Here is a 12,192-nt window from a genome sequence, read left to right on the forward strand (position 1 = left end):
GACTTAATCACTGCCCCTTCCCTGGTCTCCATTGTTGGGCCCACATATCCCTTCCTTTCCTTCCCTCGCCAACCATAATAACGGTTGCTAAGGCGAACCGACTTTGCCCTCCGACCAGCTCCCTCAGTCTGAGCTGTGCACTAGGAAGAGGGTAGGGTGTTGAAGAAAGTCAATCATCAGAGAGGTGCCTTGTTATTGGCGAATGTTTTGATCACGTGCTGGTTGAGCAGGCCGTATATAAACTCAGGGCGTGGAGGCGCTGTCCGCCATTTTGTCCAGTGGGTAGAAGTGAAAGAGGTAGCAGAATCGAGTCTTGGCGGGAAAGCAAGCGACGCCGACCGCGCTTTGGGGGGGCTGCAAAACGAAGTAGAAGAGGCAAAGAAGGAAAAGACTGGCAGCCGCTCGCGGGGAGCCTTTTACATTCCTGGCCAGGAAGCCGGTGAGGGAAAGGGTGGGTCGGCGTAGAAGGCCTCGCGGTTGCATTAGCGGACAAAGAGCCGCCGCCATTTTGTGTGATCGGAATAGCGTCAAAGATGCTGCGATCTAGGATTGATCGCATACCGTGGGAGAGAAGATGGACTGATGGGCTGTTTTTTTTTTTTACTGTACTCGCACCCGAGGCGAACGGGGAATAGTCAAAGGGAGAGGTTGTGAGGGACTCCCGTAGCTTAATCTATTACGGTAAAAGCGGTTAAAGAAGAGCGCGCCATTTTCTACGTGTGTGTTTCCTTGTGGATGAGCACGAGGTTTATTTAACTGGTATGCTCTTCTGCTTACGAAAGCCTTTCCCCGAGTATGTGGTATATGGAAAAAGTCGCTGCTGGGGTTACCGTCCTGATTTTATATTGAGCTAGCTAATTTCTCCAACTTCAGATCATTTTCGGAATTCGACTTGCACCAAGAACAAGTTTCTTAAATCAATATTTTTTTCGATAAATTAAACATTTGTGAACTCGGAAGTCGATTGTTTACAACGATTTTTTTAAAAAAAATAGCGTTTATCGGTAATAATCCTGTATGCCATTTGTAAGATGCACTTGTTTCATGATCGGTACGAAGATTACCTTCCGCTATGATTGTCGGTTTTGCGCGTATTGATTACCATTTTTGCATGAATTTCAGAGATGCATCGTGATTCGTGTCCACTGGACTGCAAGGTTTACGTAGGAAACCTTGGGAACAATGGCAACAAAACTGAACTCGAACGAGCGTTTGGCTACTATGGACCGCTGCGCAGCGTCTGGGTTGCTAGAAATCCCCCTGGTTTTGCTTTCGTTGAATTTGAAGATCCACGGGATGCTGCTGATGCAGTGAGAGAACTAGATGGGAGGTAAACTTCTCTATGATTTTTTTTGGGGGGGAAACCTCCAAGTGAGCATTCTGATTTTAAAAAATAGAATGAATGGCGAAAAACAAAAAAACGTTACAATGTTCCTTTAAAGGGATTTGAAGTGAAGGACTTTTTGTAGGTAGTTCTATGTACTGATCTACTGAAAATTAAAATAAAATCTGCTGTATTTGTATGAATTGTTAGTTTGGGAAAGATTTTAATTTGACAGCAACTCAATGTAAGTTTCTTTCATAGGTTACCAGATTTTAGAAATACTGTGTACTTCTATCACTTGGGATTTTGATTTAGTATTTAAAATTTTAAGCATTCTTAATAGGAATAATGATTCAGTCCAACCAAATTACTGGCAATTATGTTTGTGTGTTAATTTCTTTAAATGGTAGTGTCTATACTGAAAACTTAAAAGTGAAATAAAAAAATAACATTTTGGATTTTTGTACTTGTACTGATGGCATTCTCCAATAATGAAGTAAGTTTGTGAGCAGTAGGTCAAAGTAAATTGTCTTGCAAGATTATGTTCAGATTATTCTGACCACTGACTATTGATAGGAATTGTCTAAAACACTGGAAAACTTCTAGTATAGGAAACTGAGCAAATGTCCTTAAGTTGTTTGACTTAAAACTACAAATGCCAATCATGATCTTTCCCAGAACATTGTGTGGATGTCGGGTCAGGGTGGAACTCTCCAATGGTGAAAAACGCAGTCGGAACCGTGGCCCACCTCCCTCATGGGGTAGACGACCTCGAGATGACTACCGTAGGAGAAGTCCTCCACCTCGCCGCAGGTATCCAGGATGAAATAACTTTATTAATGATGTTGGCAGTATTACCATTTTGACAAAATAGATGTTTCAAAACCTGCACTATCTATCAAATCACCAAATTCTAAAGCATTAAGCAGGTATTAGAGGGATACACTTGTTGACCACTGGCTTCTGTCCTTGGGTACCTGTACCAGTTGATAGTATCCTCTAACCTGGATTACCATCTTTTCTTCCGAGGTATATTCATCTAGTCACTTCTTTTTTCGTCCCAGTACTTCAGTTTTTTTTCTTGTTGATAAACATTACATACACAGCTTGGATTTTTTCACTCAGTTTGTTTTTACTTTGGCACAAGTGATGCTAAGCAGGCAACTGTTTTATGGGTTCTGAAACAATAGTTGCTCAGCTAAATTTCAACTGTAATAAGTGTTGAAATATTATTGCCTCACTGGAATTCTGCAGTTATGAATTTCCCAAACAAAGCTGATTTTTACTTGGTAATGCATCTTCTGACCTGGACAATTGATGAAGTGTTAAATACTCACTTCAGTACTTAAAACTTGGTTTCTGCAAGGGCTGATCTTCAACCTATTGCAGATGAAGTCCATACAAAATAATGAAACCTGTTCCCTTTCACTGTAGAACACAATAGGAGTATTTGTTAGCTGCTAGATGGTTGTACTGATGGCTTGTTTTTCATTTTTTTATGCTTTTTGGTCCATCTATTAATAAAAATGAACCCGTTACAGAGTCACCATCATGTCTCTTCTCACCACCCTCTGAGTCTGCATTAGCCAGTCAACTAGCCCTTTCAGCGTCATGTGACCAGCGCGCCCCATTCAGCTTGGCTGGTGTCGTTTCACATGACCCAGGCATGGCCAGTCGTCAGGTTGCACCGCCCTTTGGTTCCCGAGCATGCTGTTTCTCTCAGCCTTCTCTCCAACCTTAACCAAATCGGCTGCAGCCACCTCGACCGCCCACACATTCCCGGCCAATCAGCTCAGCTGTTTATTTACCAAATGTCTTCACAACAACTACAGCAGCAGCCTTCGGCTAACAAAAAAGCAGGAAAAATCCACAACACCCCCTTCGCCAACCAACTAAATACAACGCAACATCTGGCAAAACCTTTTCAGCAAATTCTTCTTGGCAGTCAGTCCGGCAGCCTCACCTCACCATTTCTAGCTTGTTGAAACCAAAAACTAGTAAGTTTTTCCTGCTTATACAGTTTACTGCTGGTTAAAATAAGGAGTAAGCGGCTTATAAGTAATTATTTTTCTCAATCAAAGGCTGGCTGTGCATAATTTCGTGGTAACATACATATGTTGCTTGAACAAAACTTTTAAGGGTGTTAAGGAATCTAATATAAATAACTAAGCTGCAGTATATTTGCATGTGAGTTGGGCAAACTTAATTGCTAACTGGTTTTCCTTGCAAAAAAACTGCCATCTCCTTTCACCTTTAAATTGTTTTACTAACTATTTCAGAACAATTATTTTTTGGGATAAACTGGGCAAGCTAAGATTCTTTAGACTAAACACACTATGACCTTTTAAAAAATTACATTCACAGATGCAGCTCTAATGTCATTGTCACTGTGTGCATTAGTCTTTCACTTGGTACTCTGCCTTGCATGGGTTCCAAAGCACTAGTTATACCAATTTTGGAACTACTTGTGGGACTTTTGATATAGTCTTAGGCAGTGGATTTTGTTGAGATGGAAGTGCTGCATTGGAGACAGGTTTGCTATGACATGGTATTAGTTAAAACAAACTCATGGCTGGAAACATGCTGATCACGCTGAGTCTTTTTAATGCCTGAATCTTTCCATTTTGCTGGACGATGGGTGCCATTTATCTTGGCACATTCACTGGGCCCAACAGTGACTTGACAAGTTGGGAATTACCTCACCTCACTTGTGTTGAATTGATGAAAAGACTTACCTTTCTTTTTTTGATTGTAGATCTCCACGGAGGAGGAGTTTTTCCCGTAGTCGCAGCAGGTAAATTGTTGAGGCTGATCATGCATTGCCAAACTATTTCACATATAGATCTAAAGAAACATTCCCTGTGTCATTAAAATGTTTCACAAATAAACAGACTTTGTAGAACTGGGAATGGGTAGTGTAATGCACTAATGATCCATACACTAGATTAGTACTTCTCAACCACAACAACCTCATAATATGTGGATTTAAAATCTCAGAATTACCCAGGCAGTTTGCTGATTCTGGAATTCTGGGACTTGAAGTCCACACACTTCAAAGTGGCCAATGTTGAGAAACACTACAGAATGGAAGGAAGTGGCTGAACTACGTATAAAAATAAACTTTTAAAATGACCTTTTCTAATTTGTCAAGAGGGAAAAATTAATTTTGAATTAGATGGCTTCAGAATAAGATATATATTGAATTGTTAAATTTTTGCGGAGTAGTTTATTCAGTTTATTCTGAAACCATCCTTGACTTTTTCTGGTACTAACTATTCAGGTGGAATCTATTTGGGATTGCCAAGCATGAATCTGAAGCAATGATAGAGCTTAATATATATTACAGCTCTTAAATCACTCTAGAGAACAGTTTATATGTATACATCAGCCACAAGTGTTAACAGAAAAGTATTTAACACAGTATTTCTATTTGAGATTGATAAAACACTTCTAGAACCTGATTTTTGATGCAACTTTATGATTTTTTTTTACAGGTCCCTTTCTAGAGATAGAAGGAGAGAGAGATCACTCTCAAGGGAGAGAAATCATAAGCCTTCCCGTTCATTTTCCAGATCTCGTAGGTAAGAATATATGGATACATTCAAATATTAGAGTGATTAAAAATACGTTTTGTCCTTAAAAGTCTCTGATCGTATACAGGCCAAATTGAATATTCAAATGTAAACGGTAACAGTATTTACATTATGACATTGAAATATATTTGGGAGTTCATTTATCATTGTTTAACTAAATCTTTTGTGTATACTCTAGCCGTTCCAGGTCAAATGACAGGAAATAGAACTTCAAGAAGAATGGTGTACAGGAAGTCACATTTTGGTCTGAAGACAGTATGTACAGAACATTGTTTTGTTTAAGACCTGATAAAGCTTCGTGCATTTTAAAAATGTTTTAGCTGTCAAATTTTGTTTCTTTTGTAACAGGTGACATGTAACAGTTGTGAAAATATATATGGTTTTGGACAGGTCATTCAAAGTGTAATAAACCTGTTCTACATTGTACCCTTAAAGCATAAACTGTATAATGTTAGGCAGTTACCTTGCAGAGGACTACCAAACAAATCCTCAAAACACCTGCAGCAGCAAATGTTCATAGTCTTCTGGGTCATATTCTAGAATCTGTAAAAGCTAAACTCAAAAATAAATTAACACATGGACTTGTAAATCATGAATATTTGCTATAATTGTGAATGGACAATCTGCAGCATGAAATGTGGAGGCTTAATTGGCCAGAATAAACTAATGGTAAACAAGAAGACTGAAAACTTGTAGATAGCCTTTTTTCTTAATCGAGTACTGATTTATGCTAGAATTACATTTGTTGTGCAAAATGCAAATTAAATATTACACCTTTTTGTGTAGAGCACTACTGGTAAAGCAGATTTGTAATGCAAATTAACTTGATTGGATAAGTACATATGTGTAAGGGTACATTGTAGATAGAAATTTTCCTCATTGTGCATAAGTTGTCACTGTAAACTCTTGGAGATTAAAGTTTTTGTTACAAATCATTCTAAGTATTTAACTCTTGTATCTTGACAACCATTCATGCAAAATAAAACATATAGGCTGACTTAGGTTTAGCTAAATTAAAATCTGTTAATAGTTTGAAGGCACTAACTTCCAAGTAAACACTAGTGCTGTTTGGCTTAGCATGCTGTCTTCCATTACTCTTGTATTTGAGAATTCAAGCTTCAACATCAAAAGTTGGCTTTCTGCCTTGCAAGTAAAAATCATACAAAAATTATTTTTCTTAACATTTGCAGAGCTTTAAAATTCCCCCTAAGTATTGCATGCAATATTTATCCACATAAGCCTTTGATGGTTTGTGATTTGAATGCCTAAATACACATTGATCTTGTACACAGATATTTATTGGTCTCATGCATTTAAATTAAATCCATTCCAGTGGAAATAAATCTGTTTTAATTTCCTCATGGTTTTTAAAAATAATTCAAAGATCCTAAATGTTTAAATCTTTTTTTAAACGGAAGATCTTCAAAGTGGGGGGCATCAAATAGGAACTTCATAAGACTTAATATACCGTATTTTTCGGACCATAAGACGCACTTGACCATAAGATGCACCCAGTTTTTAGAGCAGGAAAACAAGAAAAAATATTCTGAACCAAATAGTACCGGTATACTAAAACGGCTTTTCAACCTTTTCATCCATTGTACCACTTTTAGGACAAGGCAATGTCTGAGTAAAACCAGTCGCCCAGCAAGGTGTCAAAAACATGACCCCCCCCAAAAGGAAAAAAATGATAAAAGTACAGGTAGTCCTCGACTTACAACGATTCACTTAGTGACTGTTCAAAGTTACGACGGCACTGAAAAAAGTGACAGGACCATTTTTCACACTTATGACCGTTGTAGTATCCCCAGGGTCATGTGATTTGCATTTGGATGCTTGGCAATCAATTCATATTTATGATGGTCACATTGTTCCAGGGTCATGTGATCGCCTTTTGCAACCTTCTGACAAGCAAAGTTAGGGGGGAAACTAGATTCACTTAATCATGTTACTAATTTAATTTCTCCTCTTTCTCTCCCTCTTCCTATTTTTCTCCCTCTTTCTCCTCTTTCCCTCCCTTTCTCCTCTCTCTCCCTCTTTCTCTCCTATTTTTCTTTCCCTCTTTCCTTGTCTCTCCCTCTTTCTCCCTTTCTTTCTCTCCCTTTCTCTTCCCTCCCTATTTCTCCTCTTTCTCTCCCTCCCTTTCCCATTGTCCCTTCCTTCTTTCCTTCCTTCCCTCCTTTGTCCTTCCCTCTCCGCGTTAGAGCAGTACCTGCGGAGGCGGCCTTGTGGTCTGGCTTTCTCTTGCAGAAAGCAAGCTGAAACAGAGCGAGGGAGATTGCCAGGAACGCGAATGGCCGATCTCGCGCTCCTGCAGTCTCCCTCACTCGGTTTCAGCTTCCCTTGCTACAAGAGAAAGCAGGCTGAAACCAAGTGAGGGAGATTGCAGGAGCGCGAGCGGCATTTCTCAGCATGTGCCGATTCGTGCTCCTGGCAATCTCCCTTGCTTTCCACTTGTGGAGGTTGGGGCTGGCCATACCGATCACCTACGGACCATAAGACGCACCCTCGTTTCCCCCCCACTTTTTTGGGGGAAGTGCGTCTTATAGTCCGAAAAATAGGGTACTCTGTCAAGTTATATGGGCCATAAAGCATTCCGTGCACTGCTCACCTTTTAGTAGCCCATTGTGAAATAGCTGTTTATTTAAATTATCGTAGTTCAGAACTAATACTCAAATCGAGTCATTTAGGAACATCTGAGAACAATAAATTTTGCTTATTTTTCATATAGGTCTACTTCAAGCTTATAAACACTGAACATCTAGTTGAAGATAGGTAATGAGGTTGTTCATTTAAGATTAATTGGCTGGTACCTAGCTGACATTTTGAAGAAAATCTACAGAACCTGGTTAGTACTTGGATGGGAGGCCAGCTGGTAATTCTAGGTTAAATACTGGCAGCCACCTATTTGTGGTTACCAAGTACAATATGGTTGGTCCTTACAGTTACGTGAAAAAAAGGCACACCCTTCACTTCCTTTTTGTAAAATAAATGATATTGTGTAATATGTGTTGAGGTTGTATTTACCTACTTTTAAAGAACTGCTAAGGACCAAATGGTTTTTAATATGTCCTGATACATAAAACCATAGAACTCAAAGAGGGCACTTGCTTTTTCACATGACTCTATAGTCAGTAGGAGTTGGAAGTCAATTCACCTAACGTAGTTAGATTCATGTGATGAAGTAGCCCAAAAGCAAATGCTGCATTTTTTAAAAAGAAACTAATAACTGCTGAATTCCAGATGGTCATTTTTATAATTATTTAAGGAGTAGTATGTATTTAAGGAGTAATAACAACTAAGAGACTTATTTTATTCTTTTGAATATCTGTTAAATTTGACCCTTCTAAGTGTGCAAATTTCCCCTAAACATAAAGTTCTGAAGCTTGTGTAGGGGATATACTATAGAGCATCACTGTGACACAATTGTGTAAATCCTGTTAATTCAGGCACATGTTTAGTAGATCCAAGAAAGAAATGGGTATATACCGGTACTTAGGCTAGCTGTATAGAATTTTACTTATTTGGCCCAAGCAATTAGTTACAGTTGTTTATTTGGTTGTTTTTCTTGTACTAATTAGCATTGTGATCTGTGAAAGGAACATCCTTTATAGTGCTGGACCTCTTTTCTGTGAATCCTCTCCATAGTGTGATAGCAAAGCTTGGTGGGTTTTTAATTGCTAAATTAAATTTCCTTTAATAGGAAAAATAAGTATAAAGTAATTAATGTTTTTTAAAAAGTTTGCACTTAAGAGATTATATTATAGTGGGTTGCATATATGCTCATCATACATCACTTGGTATATGGCACCCAGCCTACAGTTCTAAAAGTTCCTTCAGTTTTAATAGACTGATAGTATAGGTGGTCTCTACATTTTAACACCCTCAAAGTGCTGTAGTGCAGTATAGTTAATTTTGAACTCTTTGAGTCAGAAAATTACATCTAACTTGTGTTATAATCAAGGCTTGCAATTTTCTTTTGATTTTATTTGTACCAAATGTAAATAAAATTAAAATTGTTGCGCTAGTCATAGTTTGAGATACTGATAGCAGTCGTACCACAGTAACCATTGAGCAGAGTTAGTTGTTGACTTTGCAGTTGTCAGTTTCAGCTGGGAAGTAGGAGATTCTATTCAGCACTTGATGTGGGAGAGTAGCATAAACATAATCCTATTTTTACTTCTCCTGATAGGTTAAATCGGCTTTTAGTTTGTGGGTAGGTGCATAGTAAATAATAACTGTTCCAGTGAAATTATTAAATATATATTTAATTGAATCAATATTGTCATTCTTCAGGTTAATTTCTTCAATATTGTTCAGTTCAATTTATATTTGGGTTAGTGAATTTTTTTGCTCATTAATTAAAAAATGTAATCTTAAATTTTAGTTAAAAATAAAAGGTTAAAGAAAAGGGAAGAAAACCAATAAATGTCTACAGCCAAACATTTTCCTTTGGACTGTATCCATACAGAAATATTTTGTGGGAATCCTGATAAATAATTGAAGATTCAGTAAAAAAAGAATAGTAACTGACAAAATCTTGGAAAATGACCTATGTTTTATATACAGTAGTGGCCAAAATTGTGGAAACCTTTTGGGAAAAGTACAGTAGAAATGCCACCTTTGGTTAAGTTTCCACCAATTTTTCTTCTAATTTCATTATAACTGTAGCCTTGTTCACTTAATAATACTATTTTACATTGCTTTCTGGGCAACCAGTCATCTCTTTGCACCATTACTTTAATAAGCTCACTAAATGAAAGGGGGGGGAAAACTCCAACCAACTTGATAGCGATCACAACACACTGACAAATGTCCTCTGAGCTTCAATACATGACATCAATAACTGAATCCTACTGTGATCTGATTGGCTCGTTGCCAAAACAAGATGACACCTGATTGGCTCGCTAAACACTCATGCTCATTGGCTACAATCAGGTGAAGGAAAGCTACCTGATATCTACCTAAGCAAGTTGTGCTTCCTTTTCCTGGTTATTTGGCTTCAACTTTTCATAGAGTAGAGTACAGATAATTGAACAAACTATGTTGCATTACATTCTTGATTAAATTATCTTTCCATTGATATATAATTTTACTACCAGTTTGTTTTTGACTATTGTTTTTTCAGTATTGTTTCATTATGTTTACCTACCTTACTCTGTACACTGCCCCGAGTCCCTCGGGAGAAGGGCGGTTTATAAAAACAAACAAACAAATAAATAAATAAATAAATACTACAAAAAAAAGTGTTATTAGCCATCAAACCTCAAAAATACACTTTTCCCAAAAGGTTTCCACAATTTTGGCCACTACTGTAGACATGAAGCACCTAAACCTGGGGTAGGCAACCTTGGCTCTTTTATGACTTGTGGACTTGCAACTTCCAGAATTCCTGAGCCACCTGGCTCAAGTCCACAAGTCATAAAAGAGCCAAGGTTGCCTACCCCTGACATAGACCCTCTAGGTCACGGGTGTCAAACTCGCCGTATCACATGACGTGTCATGACCTATTGTGACGTTTTCCCCCTTGCTGGAGCTGGGATGGACGCAGCTTCCATGATGCATCTGGCCCATGGGCTGGCAGTTTGACACCCCTGCTCTAGGTATTTCTGAGTTCCAGCTTACATCATCTTTTTCTGTTAGCAACAGTTTTATGATACAAACTACAATTAATGTAGTTTTCTATATATTTTGAGATGGTTGATTCTTATGTCCTAGGTGTATATGAAATAGAAAATGTTTTTCTTTCAAATGCAAACATTCCCATTCAGAGGTTTTGCTGATCCATTTTGAGCAGTCACATCAGTTTTTGAAAATGTAAGTTTTCAATGTTAATGGCCATGGTATTGTGGTAAAGAGTTAATTTGTTGCCATTTAGTAACCATCTACATTTATTCAGCCCAAATCCACAAAATCAGCTTGCATGCATCAGAGCAGACATTTTCCCTTGTAGGTATAGGAGAAAGAAGGAGCAAAATCCATGTTCAAACTTAAGTCAAATCAACCCATTGCCGTATTTTTTTGCTTTCAAATGCACTCAGTCAAAAACACTGCTGACCGAATCAAAGAAAGCCATCAGCACAGATATTGGGTGGGGGAACATGGTAATACTTTGCTGAATTTAGTTATGCATACACACTCTTTCATCTTGTTAATTGGAGTTTTCAGGATTCCTTTGAAGTTGAAGAAACTGCACATAAAGGCATTCTGAATCTCAACACCAGTGAACCATGTGGATCTCATCCAGTGTGCATCTCAGGTGACGTGAGCCAGAGACCCATCCCACTGACTGCTTGCCTACTCTGGTGATTTAATAACAGATTAAGAACTTGACAAGGATGAGTTGATAATCTAGATACTGAGATAAGGACATAACCCTCAGTCTTCACTGGTTGTTTTGAGAAATCCAGCAAAGGGAGGTTCATCTTGTGGACATATAATCAAACCCATTTTCAGGTGTGAGCTGTATGATAATGCCATACCACTTAACCAAGAGAACTGTCTTGCTCAAGACCCTTGGTGAGAAAGAAGCATATAGTTGGACAATTATTGCTGGATCTGCTAAGACCTTTACATCAATTGCCCAAAACAAGCAGGTTCAATTTTCCTCAGGAAAGCAACTCTTGTCTGTCAATAGATAACTCGAGTTGAGGTTGGTGTTATTGGGCTTGCTAGGCAGAATCCCAGGCCAGAATTGGCTCCAAATTCCTTGTCTTAGGGGCTCCCGACCTTTTGGGGGCCAGGGACTGGTTCTATAGAGGTTTTTCTGCGGACTGGAGAGGGCATGGTTTCGCATGCTGCCTACATCCCGCGGATAGGACTTCACTTGTTTGCATGGCCTAGTGCCAATCCTTGGACCGTGGGTGGGGACCCCTATCTTAGCTGCACCAAAATTTGACCTTCAGCTAGGTTGTTTGAGCAACCAAAAGCTCCCAGGAGCAGACAGATTGCTTCCTTCACCCTTGGGTCACAAACTGACATGTTAAGAATTCAAGAGTTTTGGCCATTGCAGGATTAGTGTGATAGGGTTGCCAATGCCATGTCATCCTCTGAATCAAGGTGCTTCTGAAGCTTAGCCAAGCATATTTTCAAGAAAAAAAAGGAAACTGTCCCAGTATGCCTATTTTTGCAGTTGAGTTTCATTGCAAAGAAACGCTGAAGTGCACGTATGCCTTGAATTCCCACTCTCGGATTCTGAAGAAACTAGTGGTCAGTATCATGAGATGACTATCTGTCATTCAACAGGTAAAATAATTAAAATAGGATTTTTACCAG

The 12,192-nt window shown here is 38.6% G+C and overlaps 1 protein-coding gene across 1 annotated transcript; it reads left to right on the plus strand.

The window, feature by feature from the left end:
* The first annotated feature begins 281 nt into the window (after positions 1-281).
* SRSF3 (serine and arginine rich splicing factor 3) lies at positions 282-5,853 on the plus strand. The gene is made up of 6 exons (XM_081323933.1): positions 282-439; positions 1,123-1,330; positions 2,003-2,137; positions 4,080-4,118; positions 4,819-4,905; positions 5,096-5,853. Exons 2-6 carry the CDS (start codon positions 1,125-1,127, stop codon positions 5,121-5,123), a joined length of 495 nt encoding a protein of 164 aa, XP_081180059.1. The 5' UTR covers positions 282-439; positions 1,123-1,124; the 3' UTR covers positions 5,124-5,853.
* The last annotated feature ends 6,339 nt before the right edge of the window (positions 5,854-12,192 follow it).

Source organism: Vipera berus, assembly GCF_964194415.1.
Source record: "Vipera berus genome assembly, chromosome: 3".
NCBI classification, from domain to species: domain Eukaryota; kingdom Metazoa; phylum Chordata; class Lepidosauria; order Squamata; family Viperidae; genus Vipera; species Vipera berus.